General features: G+C 47.6%; 1 protein-coding gene across 1 annotated transcript in view; it reads right to left on the bottom strand.

The window, feature by feature from the left end:
* The window catches only part of SHPRH (SNF2 histone linker PHD RING helicase), a 759,436-nt gene that overhangs the window by 122,238 nt on the left and 617,550 nt on the right, over positions 1-19,648 (bottom strand). Inside the window, exon 22 of the mRNA XM_086927277.1 lies at positions 378-521. Coding sequence (XP_086783403.1) covers positions 378-521 — 144 coding nt within the window. The remainder of the gene's footprint in view (positions 1-377; positions 522-19,648) is intronic.

The following is a 19,648-nucleotide window of genomic DNA, read 5'->3' as shown; positions in this document are numbered from 1 at the left end:
CTTACTTGAAAGCCAATGCGTGGAAGAAATGGGCTGATGACTGGCTAACTATGGTTGTCATATATGATGTTTATTTTGAGAATGTTACTTAGATGTTCAGTAAGAATTTACATCACATTACGGTCAAGTTCTGCTATATATCCTAGGAAGAGCGGAAACCGGTCTACTTTTCGCTGCTAAAATTGTGGCAAATATTTTTGGATTGTGTGTATCGGGTGTATGTTCGCACTTTAAAGTAAGGATTTGGTCCCCTCCCCAAAATACTATTCTGAGATAATACTGGGGACCACAGCATCAATTGTAGATAAAACTGAGATCTCTTACTAATTATAATGTACGTTATATTACAGGCTAAAAAATATTTTTATCGTACTGACCTCATGGGGCTCAATGATGTGAAGGACGGGTGGGTTAGGCTTTGGTTCTTCAGGATGACGCACTCGAAGACGGTCTGTTGCCATTGCAAGTTCATCAATGGCAGACACGTGATCTCTAAGTACCATCCAATACTCATGGAGCAACTGCAAAAGGAGCACAAAGGTTAGTAATATTTTTCATATAGAAAAGATACATTTTTGTAAATATGGCTTTTGCTTTCATAAATAACATGCAAGCTCAAAGTAATACCTTATTTTTGTTAGGTAAGATATGTTATTAACATGATTGACCATATTTTATTTAGATGCCTCTTGTGCAAACTGTGACTTTGTACTACAGGTAGACGCTGAACAGTGAGAAAAGTCAGAACCTTCAACAGTAACCTATGACCTCTTTCACCAATTTAGGTATAATCTACCATTCCAAAATAGAGGAAGCCCCCACAGATTTGTTGCTATGGAGGAGAAGACTGAATAGCAGGCCCCCATTAGTCAATGCTTAAGAGAGCCTGAAAGCCTGGGCACTCTTAAGAGAACCACACAGTGTTCCATTTGGACATTGGTTTTCACTAGGATGGCCGAAAACAAACATTAAGCACTCACAATTTTAACAAACAAGAGAAATAATATGTTTGGATTTTTAGCAATCGGCATCATATAATACAATTATTAACAATCTGCAACCTGAGCAGAAAGCACAAAAATTGCTTATGGTTTGAAGAACTTGCTCTTTTGTTCTTTCAGGATATCTCTGGACATTTGTGATTCTACTTTTATTCTATGAGTACGATGATTATGATAAGTTTTTCTTTTGGTAAGTGTATGAAGCATTTGTTATGAGCACTACGGGGTGTGGTGATACTGGACTATGGCTATTTCTTTTAGATTAACATATACTTACAGAAAAATTCCATAAATGCCTATTCTTAAAAGAACATGTATGCACAGTAGTGGTTAAGCTTTTTTACCCTTTATTCTTTTCTTTCCTTTTATAATGAGTCATTGTTGGAAAGTGGGTTATTGGTAGGGGCATATGTAGATCTGCCACTGGCAATAAGGCCACTAACACATGGTAGGACCCAGCATAGGTCTTAAAAAAATTATTCCTATGCTCAACCCTTGGTAACGTGGCTGCGAGCAGACAGGCTTAACGTCAAAGACAGGTATATAAAGCATTTAAAAACACAATTTCAGTAAATAATTAAGACACAACACAAAATAAAAATCCAACACCAATTTATAGAAATAGGTAATATTTTTATCTTTTAAATGACACCAAAACAAAAAAAATCCACTGTAGGGATATGAATTTTTAAAGATTTGTCACTTTCTAGTGCTTAGAAACCAACAGTGCTCCTTTCAGTCATTTTGTTTTCTCGGACAGGGACACACCTTTAAACATGGCTTTGAAGAATTTCTCACCACTCTTGTGCAGAATTCTCCAGCAGGCTGGGTCAAGTTAGAACTCCTTCCTGAAGTTCTGCGTGCAGGTCCCAAAGTATCCAACACACAGTCCAAGGTTCTGGAATCTCCAAGAGGGTCCTTAAAAATGTGAAACTTCAATTCCGCAATCCACTTTAACAAAACCTTGACAAATCCACTGGTAATCCAGGCTGGGTATTCCTTGTTGGGCTGTCCAGGTGAGCTCTGTTAACCTGTAGCTTGGAGGAAGTCCACTGAGTCCTTTTGTAGCAAGGTAATCCACAGGGCTACAGTTTCACTTGGTGTAGTCTTCAGAGGTCAGGCCTTGGAAATATTTGCACAGCAAAACTTCCCAGCGGGCACGTCTTGCTTCAGTAAGTTTCAAGCAGAAGATCTGGAGGGCTCTGCACCTCTCAGATACTTATTTAAAATTATCTGGGTCAAGCACCAGGTCACTTCTGACCAATAAGAGCAGGGCAACTCCTCATAGTTATGACCACATCCTGTAGAGTGTGGCATTATTTTGTCCCAGAGTGCACCAATCTTCCAAATCCATAATGGCTGATTTTCCAGCAAGGAGGTAAGAGCTGGCAAAACACACCCCTGGGATGGCTTATTTCCATGGACTCTCCCCCTACCATCTGCACATACCTTCCTTAAGCCTAGCCCTGACTCTCGGTCAAGAGGGTCAGAGTGAAACTGAAACCCAGGCCTCCCCTCTGCCTTTGAAGCGCAAGGTTTACGACTCCACCCCCTGGCCTGGCATTCCTATAGACCAGCAGACTGCCCTCCCAGCAGAGTGATTAACATTACGGGTTCTTCATCACCTCTTCAAAGCAGCCTGCCTAATCCACTTAACTCTGACCAACCAGGGCAGACCGCTGGAAGGCTGAATTTGGACTTGCAAACGAGAAAGTCTTATAACTTCTTGTATGTGCACTTTACGAGAAATTCAACAATATATTATTGTTGGATTTACTACTACCATTCTGGGAAGTCTTTGAATGGTCCGGCTAGTCCTCTCCTATCAATATTTATTAATCAACAAAGTCCTACAATGTTAACCGATGGGCCATGGGGAAAATGACTTGGGACATATAAAAACATATTTTATAAGTATTTCCCCAATTTCTACAGGGCCCCCACCCCTTGTGCAACTAGGGAAGACTTTAGAGGTTCTTAATCTGCAGAAATATTGCAGATCCTCCTTAACCAGTGCTTCTAGCATCAAAGTCGAATTTCCATTTAACCGTTTGATAACTTTATTTCGGTCAACAGACCATAAAAGTGCAGATAAAATACATACAAGATAGCACAGTGCAATAAAACAATAAATAGGAATCCAGTCAGATATTAGGCATGAAAAATTGATTAAACTAGGTGGTTATCAAAGACAAAGAAGTATAAAATTGATGATTAAACACAGGTGTTATTCAAACTTTAACTTCTGCGCCACATACCAAATAGGAACCGTGATACAGCAAAGACAATAGGGGGTGAGTATCATACCTTAAGACCCTACAAGCTTGGCTACAATGTCTAAAACCTAGGTTCTGGCATAGTGGAATCAACCAGCATTTCCTTATTGCTTAATAGGCAGGGCAGAAAAACAGAACGTGGCGTACATCTTTTTGCTTATGGTTACATGCAGGACAGACAGTATTTTCTAATTTAGCCCATTTACAGGTAAGTACCCTGAGTGGTAGACTGCCATGTCTAAACTGGATGTAGAGTTTTCTCGCAAGAGGTGGGTAAATTACATCTAAGAAGTCCTCCATTCTTGATTCGATTTTTACTTGGAGGAACTCAACAGTCAGTCTTCCCAGAGTTGTTGATCTCTGTAGGGCTAGTAGATTCTGGTGCCTCAGCTGACGCAAAAGTTCTGATTTAGTTATCCCTGGGCAGCTTACCTCAGGAGTCTCCCAAAGCTCGGATAAGCCAATCCCAGTGCTGAGAGCCCTGATATGAAGTAGCCACGGGATATTCTTACTTTTTAGATGAGACCAAACCTTTATAAATTCCTCTCTATAGGAAGCCAGTTCAGGCACTGACCAGAGTCTCTTCCAATAGAGCATAGGCCGAGCTGCTGCTAGCTCCTCTATCTGTTCCAGCCCCAAATCCAATCGCAGGGGGGATGAGCGGAGTACTTTCTGGTAAGCCCAGGAGGTTCCTCAAAGCCCTGCTCCACCCTCAGGAGCTTAGATGTGCTTTGGTGGCCCCATAGTTTGGCTCCATACATTAAGGCCGTTCTAGCCTGTAATCTATATATTTCAGTGACCAGGGCTGCAGGTTTGAAATCCGAAGTTCTGTGGACTTTGCTAATACCCCCCGCTACTTGGGATAACCTAAGAGCTGCTTTAGAGATTTGAAAACCCCAATCAAAGTTCTCCGTCAGGGTGATACCGAGGTAATCAAATGTCTTGACTCTTTCTAGGGGAATACCGTTCAGAAAAGGGTTAGGGCGGGTCTGCTTCGGGGGATTAAAAATCATAAACTTAAGTCTTATCCAAGTTTATCTCCAATCCGCGCGAAGCACAGAAAGCTGCAAAGCTATCCAAGGTACGCTGGATGCCCGTTGATGTTTTAGACAACAGCAAAGTGTCGTCTGGAAACATCAGAGCGGGCACCCGCCCGGTGGCCAGCCTTGGGGCGTCATTGTCTTTTACACCAAGTAGATGGTCAACTAGACCATTGATGTAGAGACAAAATAACGTTGGAGCCAGGACGCACCCCTGGCGTACCCCCTTCAATACAGGAAAACGGGCCGACAGATCATCATGCCTCCCGTCCCTTACTTGGGCATAGTTGTTCATGTGGAGTCTAATTAAGATGTTCAATATGTAGGTTGGAAGACCCAGCTCTGCTAAAACTCTCCACAGCTTCTCCCTTGGTATTTGATCAAAAGCGGCCCGCAGGTCGACAAAGATGAGGTAGAGGCTGCCACCCTCCACTTTCACAGTTTTCCAAAATAATACCTGCAGCCTAAATATTTGATCTAGAGTTAAAATGCCCGTCCTAAACCCAGCCTGAAATAAGGTCAGTGTTGGAAGTCGGTAACCCCAGGGGTCAAGAGAACTCTCCTAACCGCCTGGGACCTCCCCTCGCACAATTACTGCCGAGTCTTATTGAAGGGGGGTCCTCGCCGGGGAGGACTGATCATACACACTTGTCGAAACACCACACTTATGAACGGACACCACACCGTGATTCTTTATCAAGCGATACTTTATCAAGATTAAAAGTAGGGAGCAATACACAGCGATCGAGGGATCGTGAGAGTCTCGTAAAGAGGGATCGGGGAAGCGGGACAGTCTTAGGATGCCAGCTGGCACGCCACGCACCCTGCGCACAGTTCTCAATCCTCGAACTGGGGGGTACGGGGGCTGGCGATGGGGCTTGTTGTCCTACTCACTTCTGATTCCAGGTGGTCGTGAGGGTAGCGTCGGTGGTCCAGCCGGACCAGAGAGTTCGTCGAGCCGCAACGGGGTCAGCAGGGCTTGGTCAGGAGTACTCTGTCGTACTCGTAGGCAGTTGGAGCCGCGACAGCGTCAGCAGGGCTCCGGTTGTTCAAGTCTTGTGTTTCAAGGGGGAGCCAGCAGGGCTCCGGTGGTTCTGGTCTTGTGTCTCGAGAGAGAGCCGCGACAGCAGGGCTCCTCTGGTTCCGTTCCGTAGGTTCGAGGGTGAGCCGCGACAACGTCAGCAGGGCTCAGCGGGTCAGAGTCTGTTCTCCTCAAGGTCAGCCGCGATCAGATCAGCAGGGCTTTCTTGTCCAAGATACAACTGCCGACTGGAGGGAAGGCAGGCTGTCTTATAGTCCTGGAGCTCTTTGATGTACGGACCCTCATAGGCAGGAGGCCGGAGGTCCGAGGGCCAGGCGCCTGATTGTCTGGGCGGTTGGTTCTTTGATGCTTTGGACCATGCATCCAGGGAATCCCAGACGCCCATCAGGACCTGGAGCCAGCTCACTAGGAGGCCCAAGGTGCGATCGAAACTAGCCCTCAGGGATAGTTCCGAGGTGTGAGGGGAACCAGTTCCTCGGGAGGGGGCCGGAGGTGTGATGGAAGTCTTGGTTTCGGGTACTTGGTGAATTGTTCACCCCCCGGGTGGAGCGGGGCGCGCCGGACGCCCAGGCTTATCTGTAGCCAGGAGAGGCCTGGAGCTGCCGAAAGGAAGGAAGGCGGCCGGCCAGCCGGGGTGGCCAAACATGGAGTCTGATGGTCACGTGCACGGGTGCAGGCACGCGGTCTGGAGATCGTTTCAGGTCCGGAGTAAGAGTGTCCTGTACAGGTCTGGGTGGACGGGAATCAGTTCTACCCGTAGCTCTGGAGCGGTGGAGATCCGCGAGGACCACGCCACGAGGCCGGGTCCAACAGTCAGAGTCTCGTTTTCCTCAATCCACCCCTGTATTCTATCTAAGATGATCCTGCCCATTAATTTTTGTGTAGTATCTATCAGACTGATTGGCCTGTAATTAGATGGGGTTAGTGGGCAGCCTTTTTTATAAATAGGGACAATCTCAGCTCCAAGCCAAGTGCCTGGCAGGTCAGTCCCCTTAAGTATTGCATTAAATGGGACAGCCAGGTACGGTACCCAGATTTTGGGTTGGGACCGAAATAGATCCCTGGGCATTTTGTCTAGTCCAGGGGCCTTGTTAGGTAGCAATTTAGCTATTGCGGACTCAATCTCCATGAGGGTGAAGACCTCAAACCCATCAGGTTGGTATTCATACCTGGAGGCCACGGCGTCCTGTGTCTGTTCAGCATCCAAGGACCCCGATACATCATCCCCACCAATCTATACTCATGGAGGGGTTCGAGAATAAGGAGCGATATGGTCTTTTCACCAGAATTGGCATAAAGTGCTCCGAAATGGGCTTCCCAGACTACAGGTGCTATATTCGGCACTGGGGCTGGTACACCACCTCTCGCACCAGAACTGACAATGGCCAAAAACGCCTTAGAGTCCTTACGGGAAAGTGCTGATCTAAGTTCTTCCCATCTGTTCTCCTCCCAGTCCTTCTTTCCCCTAATAATAGCCTTTTTATACACAAGTCGGCATTGCTTTATGCTGGTCCTATCCTTTGCTTTTATTGCAGTTAGCAGATCTTTTTTTGCTTTCCTGCAGGATAAGTCATACCAGGGATGTGTTCTAACTGGGGTATCTTTCTTACTACCCACAGGGTAGAACACATCAACAAGTTTGAGGACCAGCTGCTTGTGAGTTTCCAAGGCCCTAGCCTGGGAATCTGAATCTAAGTCCTTATTGCCTATTTCCCCCATTTCTGATAGCTGCGGTAGTACCAGCTAGTATATTTCAGCAAGTTTAGTTGGAGAGCCCTGAAAATGAGACAATTTAATCCTCCGCCTATTATTAGATAGCAAAAGGGGCGGCAGAACACTATTGGGCATGGGGGCTGGATTAGACAACCCAAAGCTCCCAGGTTTGAGTGTTAGGAAGATGGCGTTGTGGTCACTATCATGCCTTGGGTAAACCCTAAAATCCAGCACCTTATCCGAGAGTCTAGCTTCCATCATTATATAATCGATGATAGAAGTTTGCCCTAATCTGTTAAAGGTAACTAACCCCGGTCTATCTGGTTCCACCCTCCCATTACACGCCCGCAGAAACGTTGTAAGGGAAAGTGATTTAATTTGAAGGACCAGCGGAGTCCATGCTCTGACAGGGGGGGATCTGGGGGTCAGGGATGTGCCAATACTGGTCCTCATCGTCTAACTCTCCCATATCTGAGCTCACGAGGGGCATCGAACTGACAATTAAAATCACCTCCGACTAGTAGGGTGACTGAGGGGTCAAGTGATAGTATAAACTGCCCTAATGCGTCAATAGTGCCAGATTCTTGCCCACTCTGTAGTGGCCTTGAATAGATATTTAATAGGGCCACCTGGGTCATATCTTGGAGCGTTAAAAGTACACATTAGACGGCAGGTGAGTTAGTTGGCATTTGAACTGCCTGGACGCCCAAGTGCCTGCCCACCCATATCGACAGGCCACCCGAGGGACTCCCCCAATCCCGAGTATTGCCAGGATATCAAAAATGGCGAAACCGGCCCTTACACTCTCCTCCAAGGCCCATGTTTCCTGCATCAGGCAGATATCGTGTTTTTCCATAAAAAGGCCCCACTCAGGTAGAGGTAATTTATTTTTCATCCCAGCCAGATTCCAGGACAGGACTTTTATGCTACCATCAACTGCCCCAGTACTGGTTGGGGGTTAGCCCTTACCTAGGTTAGGCCCACTGATACACATTGACCTCTAAATCTCTGGCGTCTTTTCTTTTACCTCGCCTTTTGGCAGCTCCACAGTAGGACCACAGACCCCCGCCTGCCTCATATTTACCCCCGCGTCCACCCTGCCCCCTGAACTCACATACTGAGGTGAGGTGTGATTCGGGTTTCAAGAATGTTAATATCACCATTACCCTCCGCTATCACTATTTGAGGGCCTAAATCGCTAACTATTTGAGGTGTAGAACTCTGTTTCTCAGGGCGCCAATCAACTTGGTCCAAAGCGTTAAACCTATTACTTTGAGGAAATAGTGAGAGTGAGGGGGTATGATGCTGGTATGAGGCTGAAAACCCTCCCGATTTGATGTCCCCTGTTGAATTCTACGGGGTAACATGTTCTGGACCCCCTCAAGCTGAACACCTCTATTTTCCCCTGGCTTAGAACTGGAACCCCAGCAAGCACCACCACATATGGTAGTGACTCAGGGGGAAGATCAATGCAGGGCAGGGCTTTTACAAGCCCATCTTCAGCAATATTTCTGCGAACTTGAAGGTGTTGGTCCAGGTGCACTGTCCCCCCTTCAGACGCCCCCTCGTAGGTAAGGTGTTACTGCTAACTACATTTCTATCCCTTGATAGTGGTAGAACAATATCAGGGGTAGAATTATGAGTTACCCGAAGAGGTACAGCGGGGAAATTATTGCTGACTGGCAAAGTATTATAATTAGTAGCAGTCATGATAGGACTAGGAATCGGTCTAGTGGCAGAGTTCCCCGATAGACTGGCTGGCTGAACTCTCCCTAGGCCTTTGTTATTTATCATTGAGACTAGTCTATCAATCCTGGATGACAAAGATTCGAAACGGAAAGTAATAAACTGTTCCATATGGGCCTGCAGATCGATTAATAAATGGGTAGCCCACACGGGCGGTCCTAAGGGGAACAGGGGAGGACCGGGGACAGACTGTGCAGAATCTGGTATGGGTACAATTCTTTTAACTGGTTTTTTTTTTTTACAGGTTTCAGCTTCTTACTTCTCCTCCACACACAGTAGGCTGGGTGTGGAGGAGACAGGACAGCCTCTGGAGAGACGTTCTCGTCGGACACCATCTAAGCACAAGGTAGCTCAGCGAAGGAGGACATAAGAAATGAGGTAAAATCGGGCGGGTTAGCTGTGATGGCTGAGAAATCCCCTACAGACTGGGAAGGGGGAATAGCAGGGGTGAGTGAAAGACGCCTCTCTGTATTTTCCATAGCCGTTGCCACTACCCCTATTGTTTTTTGAAGCATTTTGTCGAAGGCTGTAAGGCTCGGGAGTGGTTGTGTCATGGCTGCTTGATGCCTAGTCATGGGGTGAGAGGTGGTGGGCTTAATATTTTTCCCCATGCTACTCATCATCGAAGCTAGGGTGGGCCTATCCCCACTATGAACAAATTAAGCTGCACATTTGGGAAAAACAAAATGTAAAACAGAATACGGGTCAACCCCTCTACAGGAACTTATTGTAAATACAGAACTGTATAAGGTGAGCTTTAACTGAATGAAACAGATGGGGAAGTTACCACAGCACTAAAAGTACCGTGCCACAGGAAGTCGAATTTCAGCAGCACTTTAAAACAATGTAAGGAGTGAAATGTGAACGTTCACTTTACCCAGGCATATAAAAACTCATTTATTAAGGGTGTACCTTAAGGGTAACTGACCCCTACCCCTGGGATACCTAGGGGAGACCCTGGGGGTCCTTACTATGCCAAAACATTGTAGGCTTTTCATTTGTAAGTGCCCCTACCACCAAAGTCGTGTTTGGGCACAATTTAATGTTTAAAAGCAGTCCTGGCAACCAGTGTTGCTTGTAAACTGACCTCATGCTTCAGCATTGCCCACATGCAAGCGCAGAAAATCTGCTGGCCTCTAAACTGCCAAGCCCCAGGATATTGGGGACTTCTAGGTAGTTTCAATCCCCTGCCCTATCATATACTAGGGGCTTATGGGGTAGGTCATGCCAATTACAGGGGGTACCCCACCATACCATAGTGTACCCTATTGTATATTGGGTGTCTTAACTGTATTCTAATGTGTTCCTTTCAGCTTGGCACTAACCCTGGGCCTGGTTAAACAGAGCCCAGGGTCAGTCAGAGTCAGTTACCACCAGTTCCAGTCAGCAAAAAGTTGGGGGTGTCCAGGGCACAGGATGACTTTGCAACAGTCATACTGAATTAGAAAGTTCCTCCTTCTTTGGCCTGACTCATGACACCTTTTTGGTATGCCCACCATTGGCAGAGACGCTTTGGGTTAAGGACTTATTATACCATCTATGCAAGAGACTGCTTTCCTAAAAATGTAACCTAGTTGCTTTGCTTTTGTTCTAGTCCTGACGAAGTCTATGGCTTACAGCTGCATAGACGAAACACATGTTAGCATGGTTTGTGGCCTGGACAACAAGTGTCAAGAAGATTGAAAATATGGATGTATACCCTAAGAGCTTGGAATAAAGCAAGAAGAAAATATTAAGGAATAATACTTGGACTTTATTTGTGCCTCTACTTTTGTGCGTTCTGCTCAGGTTGCCTATTGTTAATAATTGTATTATATGTGAACTTTTGTCTACATTTTTACAACGTGGGGTGGTCATTGTATGGTGACCTTGAAGCACTAGCAATGATTGGGATATTCGAATTGGAGATACTCTGTACACTGCCCTATGCAGACTTCCCCCACTGCCTCCTTTGTTTAAGTTCATGTTTTGATTTTTGGAAGGACTTCTAGCTTCCTCAGACTTCATTTGGACCTCGCTTTTATTTGGCCAAATGTTTTTAAAATGTATGCTATGACCTACTTCTAGAGAAATTAAGTAAAAAACCTCCAATCAGCCAAAAGTTTAATTCTTGTGAAAATGCTGGTACAGGGACACTTCTTTGGCATCAGCTGATTTCCGTTTGAATTCGTTTTTTTGAATTTCTGTTTTTTTTAACATGGCATTCCAAAGGTTGGTCAAGTTAATTTAATCAATTAATTTTTAAGGATAATCTTTCCTGTACTAACATGTTTTTCACATGGGGAAAAGAGAAACGGATCACACCACCAAGGTACTGTAAACTTGTGACAAAGGGGCATGACTCAGCAATCATAACCACAACCCAAGTGATGTTTGGAGCTACAGAGAGGCAACCTACATATCCGTAAAGACTTTCACAACTGAGCATTCATATGCAACTGGTATTTGAGGGATTGTGGTGGAGACTTCTGAAAATGTTGTGTCAGTGAAGGTTTATACTAAATTAGCCCATTAAACTCACTTTAAATCGAATAACAGGAGTTGATTCAGTCAAGAAGTCTTGGCCAAACACTCAACATGGGATGTTCGAATGGAAACCTGGAAGTACAGGCTACATAAAAACGTAGAGTTTGCCCTCAGTGACTTGGAAGATGAGCATTCCGCCTCCCCACAAAGGGCGCCAAATTAAAAGAAGGGTCCTCATCAAAAAAAAAACATAAGGGCTTGAGCTGCTTTTTAATTCAAACATAACACTGCTGAGGGAGAGTACAGTTTGAAGTGCTACCTCATGAAGTGGCATATTCCACAGAACCCAGGTAAAGGTATCTCAGTGTCCAGAAAGCATTTCCTGCTTTTGAGTTTGAGCATAAAAATATGGGCTCTAAGTCAAATTTCATAAATAATATACAGGGGGCATATCTACTGCACATTTTCAGAAATCTTAGTTGCTCCTTGTTCTACAATTGACATTTTTACTGTTTCATTCAAATCAAAATCATCTTATGAGGTATTCTTTAGGGCATTATTCGAAAAACTCTACCCAGAAACTGACAAAGTTACATAAAATTACCACGAAAACCATAACCACAAATTGAGGAAATCTGAATGGACAAAAGATGCAACCTTCACAGAAATGTGGGGGTGGTGTGAGATTGTGGTTTCAAAATTTAAAAAAAACAAAGGTGGCAAGTAACATAAAAAACTGTGGTAATAGTAACTAGGTAATGGGGGTGATATAATGGGTTTCTTGGCAATGGTTATTTTATTTTTTATCTGATTTCATTCCTTATGAAGTGTAAAGGAATTTAATAAACTGCATTTTCTATTAATCCAGCCCATCACCTTGTCCTACTCATGAAGATGAGCAGGAGCATGAAAGGAGGGAGGGAGAGAGGGAGAGAGGGAGAGAGGGAGAGAGGGAGAGAGGGAGAGCGGGAGAGAGGGAGAGCGGGAGAGCGGGAGAGAGGGAGAGAGGGAGAGTGGGAGAGAGGGAGAGAGGGAGAGAGGGGAGAGGGATAGAGGGAGAGAGAAAATGGGATTAAGGGAACACACGTTAGTATGTTGGTGGGTCCCATGTTACTCCTATCTGATCCAATAATATTAGGCACAAGTAGCAAGCATAAGTAAACATGAGATTTGGTATCACTGCAGTTCGCCGAGCACCACTTGGCTGTACAGTTTGCCCTATGGCACTACCGCCGGAAGAGATCAGCTTGTCTCCCACATGTACAGTACCCAAAGTTGCTTTGATGTATTATTTTTGTGGCATTTTTTGCGGGATTCCACTGATTTGGTTTTTTTTTTATACTGGTGAAGATTGACCTTCAAAAAAGCACATCCTGAAACTAAGAACAAAGGGCAAAGAAAAGGGTTTTGAAATGCAAGAATAAAGTAAGTACTTAATGACTCAAAGCTGGAAGAGGAAATACCCAAAGCACCAAATGCACAAGTTACTTACCTTCGGTAACAATATATCTGTAAGAAACATTAGTAGTGATAGATTCCTTACCTTAGAATTACCCCCAGGCGTCAGACTGGATCCGGAAAGTTTTCATCAGCAGTACCCCTGCGCGTCAGTAGGCGTCATCATGCAGCTCTGTGTGCGTCTTTGGCACCAAGATGACTTCGCTGGAGCTACTTAGACACGCCCACGTGCGCTGACGTCAGTTCTGTACACGACTTTCCGCACCAGGAATGCAGAGCCATGCAAGAAACTGACCACAGGTGCCATGAAACTAGGGCCCTGAAAGGGATGACCTTAACCGTAGAAATTAGTAAGCAGAGCAGGGAGGATGGGTGGGGCGGTAAGGAATCTATCACTAGTAATGTTTCTTACAGATATATATTGTTACCGAAGGTAAGTAACTTGTGCATCTGAAAGAAACACGTAGTGATAGATTCCTTACCTTAGAACAGGTACCCTTACTACTATCTCATACTATTGTTAAGGGTCCATCTTATCACCCTAGTCTCTTTATCCTGCCCGGTACTTTAAACAGTCGAGACGCTCCTGTTATGTACTCAACGACTTTTCCTGTGTTTTTGTCCTGTTATCCCATACTTCTGTACTTTACGACTTTTCCGGTGTATTAGTATTATTATCCCATGCTTGCCCTTTCCTTCATATTATTGCCTGCATAATGTGTCATGCTATTCTTTTGTATAATCAGCTTTGATCACTGGAAAGCGCTCCGATATTCGCAAGGATTTTGATCGCGCTCTATAAAACCTTCAAAATAAATAAATGCCAACCCCAGTGGTGGGTCTGTGCACCAAGATCACACCAGAAAGTCCTGGAGAACAGAACGGCCAAAGAAGCTGTCTCTCCGGACTTGGCTGTCCAGGCAGTAATTCTTGGAAAACATGTGCAGCGAGGACCACATAGCTGCCTGACAGATGTCATGCAAGAGGACTCCCCATACCAAAGCAGTAGTGGCTGCCGTCACCCTGGTAGAATGGGCGCGTAACCCCACCGGATGCTCCTTTTTAGCAAAAGAATAACAAGCCTTATAATGCACAGAACGACCCATCGAGAGATGGTGCGCTTGTGCACAGCCCGACCTTTCTTGGCGCCCACGTAGCCAACAAAGAGCTGGTCATCCACCCGGAACTGGTAAGTGCGGTTGCGGTAGAATGAAAGCGCATGTTTTGGGTCCACACAGGGGAGCAGCGCTTCCTCTTTTGAGGGATGTGGAGGCGGAAAAAGAAGGTGGGCAAAGTGATGGTCTGCCCAATGTGAAAGGCAGTGACAGCCTTTGGCAGAAAAGATGGACGAGTCCTCAGAACAAGTTTGTCCGGATGGACAGAGAGAAAAGGAGGTTTAGAAGAAAGAGCCTGGAGCTCACTCACTCTTCTGGCAGAGGTGATGACAACCAGGAAAGCAGGCTTTAAAGTGAGAAGACAAAGAGGACAGTTGTGAAGTAACTCAAAGGGAGCACACATCAGATAAGTAAGAACCAGAATCAAATCCCACTGAGGCATTATGAAAGGAACAGGAGGGAAAACATGAGTAACTCAAAGGGAGCACACATCAGATAAGTAAGAACCAGAATCAAATCCCACTGAGGCATTATGAAAGGAACAGGAGGGAAAACATGAGTAATGCCTTTCAAGAATCTATTTACAGCAGGGGACTTGAAAAGGGAAGGCAGACCTGGAAGTTGTAAAAAGGCTGAAATGGCCGAGAGATAGCCCTTGCCAGTGCATAGAGCAGAGTCCTGCTGGGCCAAAGAAAGGAGAAATAGAAGGACCTCTGAGAGAGGGGCATAAAGGGGATCCACAGCCTATGCTGTGCACCATGCCACAAATTTATTCCACTTGCAGGCGCATACCGTTTTAGAGGAGGGACGCCTGGTTGCCCAAATAACATCACAAATTTCGGGAGGCAGGTCAAAAGACGTCAACTGCCGCCACTCAATCTCCACGCAAGGAGGTTGGCGCAGGACAGGCTCGGGTGGAGGACCCTCCCCTGCTGCTGCGACAGAAGATCCTCCTGAAGAGGCAGTCGGAGTGGGGGATCGATCGCCATGCTGAGTAGCTCAGGATACTATACTCTTCGAGCCCAGTCCGGAGCCACAAGAAAGACTTGGGCCCGGTCGTGCTTGATCATCCTCAGCACTCTGGGTAGAAGTTGTATAGGTGAAAAGGTTTGTAGTAGACCGCAACTCCACTCACGACGAAAAACGTCTTCGGTGGCAAATAGTTCTAACCAACACTCTCCCCACTGCTGAAAGAGACCTTGCGCCACGTCAGAGTTCAGACGCCATTCATGATCCATCATGCACCGGCGTCTGAGTTTGTCTGGCCTGGCGTTCAGAGAACCTGCCAGGTATTGAACCAACAGGGAAATGCCCTGATGTTCCAACCTTGTCCAGAGGTGCAGAGCCTCCTGACATAGGGTTCACGACTCACCCGCCCTATTTGTTGCAGTACCACATGGCGGTGGTGTTGTCTGTGACCACCTGCACTACTCTCCCGACGACAGAGGGAAGTCATGCCTTCAGTGCAAGTCAGATCACCCGAAGCTCCAGCAAGTTGATATGTAAATTGATACTTGTATAGCGCACTACTCACCCGCAAGGGTCTCAAGGCGCTTGTACGAATACCGCTGTGGAACCCATCCTGGCTTTCCCTGTGAGGCGTCCACTCCTGGGCACCCCCAAGGTGGAGGCCAGGCATCCTTAGCGTTGTGGGGACCATTGTGGAAATTAAGCAAGCTATTGTCCAGAGTTGCAGAGTGGGACTCCATGATTGGAATAGGCACGAGGCGAGAATTATCAGGTCCGTGTAATTTTGTGCACAAGACCCGCCGAGGCGGGGAATTGAACCCTGGTCCCGGGCTAGACCTCTGCATCAGGGTCTGCCGCTCTAATCATTGAGACACACTTCTCCATATAGAGCCGGGACTCCGCTGGAGACCAGAGGCCTCTGATCTCCACCTCTCCCATGTGGCAGCCCCATCTTAGAAGGGACGCGTCCATCACAACTGTGTGTTCCGGTTGGAGAAGGGAGAGGGATCTGGTATTGACCCAATCGCGATTCGTGAGCCACCACTGCAATTGTCAAGCAGTGCCCTAGGTGATCTGGACGTGATCAGACAGGTTGCCCTGATGCTGTGCCCACTGGAACTTCAGATCCCACTGCAGAGCCCGCATATGCCATCTGGCATGATCCACTAGCAGGGTGCAGGAGGCCTTCCGGCCACGGTAGCCGGAGGGTCATCCTGACCGAAACCCGGGATAGAGGCTGAAAGATCGGAATCATAGCCTGAATATCTCAGACTCGCTGCTTGGGAGTATAAACCCGAAACAGAGTCCAGAACCGCTCCGATAAAGAGGAGCTTCTGAGAGGGAATCAGGTGAGACTTCGGCACGTTGATATAAAACCCCAGAAAATGCCGGAGGTCGGCCGTAGTCTGCAGGTGAGAGACGACTGCTTGGGGCGAGCCCGCCTTCATCAGCCAGTCATTGAGATAGGGGGAGACTGGAACCCCTGATGTGCGCAGATGAGCTGCGACCACCGGCATCACTTTCGTGAACACCCGAGGGGCGCTGGTAAGGCCGAAGGGGAGCACAGTAAACTGAAAGTGCTCGTGGCCTACCATGAACCGCAGGTAATGCAGGTGGGCCGGCAGGACGGGGATGTGGAAATATGCGTCCTGCAAGTCCAACGCTACCATCCAGTCTCCAGGGTCGAGGGCAAACAAGACCTGATCTTGCATCAACATCTTGAACTTCTCCTTCCGGAGGAAGCGGTTGACGTTCCTGAGGTCCAAGATAGTATGCAGGCCCTTTTCCTTCTTGGGGACCAGAAAGTAGTGAGAATAATAAACACAACCTACTTCTGGCCCAGGAACGCGCTGGATGGCCCCCTTGGCCAAGAGGGCCATGACTTCCTCCTGAAGAAGCGCAAGATGGTCCCCCAACATGCAGTGGTACTGAGGTGGCACAGCTGGTGGGGTAGTCTCGAAGGGGAGGGAGTAGCCCCTTCAGATAAATTGCAGCACCCACTTGTCCGAGGTGATGTTGCGCCAGTGGGGAAGATGATGGCGAATTCTGCCGCCCACTGGCCCTTAGCCTGAAATTCCGGCCTAGGAAGGCTTTGCAGTGGATGCCGCAGGGCTGGAGGTGGACTGACCCGCCCGCTGGCCCCCAGAACCGCCTCGACGGTTCCCACGTCCGCTGCCGTGCTGATGTTGTTGCTGCACATGCTTATGGCTCTGGAACGAACGTGTTGGGGCACCCCTCCCATGGTCACGAAAGGAGCGAAAGGAAGAAGGCAAAGGAGACCGAGTGGCCGACAGGCCCAAGGACTTGTCTGTAGCCCGGGAGTCCTTAAAGCATTCCTAAGCACTACCTGCCTTATTGCCAAAGAGGCGAATGTCATCAAAGGGTATGTCCATCAGAGTGTTCTGGACATCCCCTAAAAAGCCAGTTGTCCTCAGCCAGGAAATCGCCCTGCCCAGCGAGTCGGCTGTATCAAGCCCACAACGGATGGGGTACTTCGCTGCATCTCTCCCAGCAGCAATAGCTTGGGAGAGTACTGTCTGGGCCTCCTCCGGACATTAGGCAGCACCTGCAAAACCGTGTCCCACACAGATTGGGAATAATGGCCCAAGAGGCATGCGGTATTCACCGACCGCAGCTCTACGCTGGCAGATGAAAACAGCTTCTTGGCAAGCTGCTCCAGCTTCTTAGATTCCCTATACAGAGGGGCAGAAGGAAATGCGATCTGGGAAGTAGAGGCTTGGACAACCAAGCTCTCAGGTGTGGGGTGTTGAAAGAGAAGAGGAGGTCACACGGAGCCGGGCGATGGCGTCGGACCACGTTTCTGTCCACAGTCAGAAAGTGCCTCATTGAAAGGTAGCAGTGGCTCCGCAGAGGTAGCCGCCAGCTGATGCACTTCTGTAAGGAGGTTAGTCCTGACGGCCACTGTAGGGAGTTTGAGGTGAAGGGCCCCGGCCGCCCTACCCAACACCACTACGTAACTTACTCCCTCCTCCGTGGCCACGGAAGGAGGAGAGACAGCATGCCAAGGTCAGTTGAGGTGTCAAGACCACTGGCATCCCCCAAATCCTCTGCCCAGTCCGGATCATAACCACACTGTTGTGTGAGAGGATCCTCAGAACCCTCTCAGTCCTTCCCTTCCTCCAAAGTCTGTAAACAAGCTGAAAATAAGGAGGACGGACCAAGAGGTAAAAAGGCCCCATCTGGGTCCGGGCTGAAACTGGGGTCGGCGGTAGCACCGGGCGATGTTGGAGGTTGTGCCGGAGGAGTCATCACCGGTGGAGGTGTTATACGGTCAACCGGTGTCGACCGGGGTCCGAGCCCGGATCCCAGGGGGTCCTGCGGCGCTGGGGCTGGGGCCGAAGCCAGGACCTTGAGTGGCGCAGAGCCGACTGCCGGTCTTCTAGCAATTTTTGGGACCGCTAACGCAAAGTCTTCGGCGCCATAGCCAAGTAGTCGGAGCACGACTTGGGAGTTCAACTACAGCGCAAGTCCTTCGATCAGGTTAAAGCCAAACTGCGATTCATGCGTGTCCCCTACATGCACTTATACCCCGCCAAGCTGCGGGTAGTTCACCAGTCCAAAACTCTTTTCTTTGACTCTACAAAAGAGGAATGGACCTGGCCCACCGAGCAGCAACCAATTACCTCCAATCCATCTGTTCCATGGGGTAACTCGAACCCACCCCGAGCATCAATTCAAGAATCTGAAAAATGGAAGGTTAAACGCCAACGGAAAAGTTTCAGCCAACAGGACAGTGCGAGATGGATCTCGACATGGAGTTGTGTTGTTTTTACGACAACACAACCTGGGAATAGTCCCACTGCAGGAAAACCACTTACAGGGTCACAATTGTCCTTTCTCCAAAGGCTAATATAGGGTGGTCCACGCAGGTCACACTAGGGGTTCCTGGGGGGGCTATCCTGTTTCACAAATCCTTTCCGATGGCTATAACCAAAGTCACAAGTGATACACCGGGAAGATATATTTTGTTGGAGGGCAGAATAGAGGGGACCCCCTACAAAATATTAAGTGTCTATGTCGCCCCTATGCTGCACCAGATTACACTCACAACCCTAAAGAACTTGGTAGCTGGGCTCCAACAGGGAAAAACGATTCTGGAGGGAGACTTTGACGACATTATGGGTCAAAACAATTGGCACAGGCCCGAGCAGCACTCCATCACGTAGCCACGCCCTGGCAGACTGGGCGAACGGTCTCAGCCTCATTGATGCCAGGAGGGTAGGGTATCTAGATGAGCCCGGGCTTCACTCACACCTCTGCCGCCCATGGATCACTGTCCTGCACTAACTACTTGTTTTTACCCGCAGGTGACCTTATTTGGAGCTTTGGCTCTTGACCCCTGCCCTGAGGGCTATCAGACCATTCATCAGTCCTGCTCTCATTCGATAGGTTACCCAGAGGCACCTGCCAGATGTGGCGGGTTAATGCCTTGTTTTTGCAGGATAAGGATGTAGAACACCTACTTCAGGAGATTCAGTCCTACGTATGGTTAAATGAAGGCTCGCTGGCTTCAGTAGGATTCTTCTTGGAAGCAGGGAAGGCATTCATGAGGGGCGTGGCCCGCTCCTATATTCGAGGGACTTATTACAACAAGAGCCACAAAATTGTTGAACTCGAAACTTTGTTAGTACTAACAGAACATATAGACCCAGACACATTAAGAGAGCTGATAAAACGCCAACTAGGCCTCGATAGAACCAGATTAGCCAATTAATTCTACTTACGTTATATGCTGATACTGCCAAATCCTGGGGATCTTTGGGGAGGCATCAGGATTGCAAGTTAATTGAAGCAAATCACT

This window comes from Lissotriton vulgaris, chromosome 6 (genome assembly GCF_964263255.1).
Source record: "Lissotriton vulgaris chromosome 6, aLisVul1.2, whole genome shotgun sequence".
NCBI classification, from domain to species: Eukaryota; Metazoa; Chordata; class Amphibia; order Caudata; family Salamandridae; genus Lissotriton; species Lissotriton vulgaris.
Note: the sequence above shows the minus strand (reverse complement) of the source record. Positions and strands in the feature narration are given on the sequence as shown.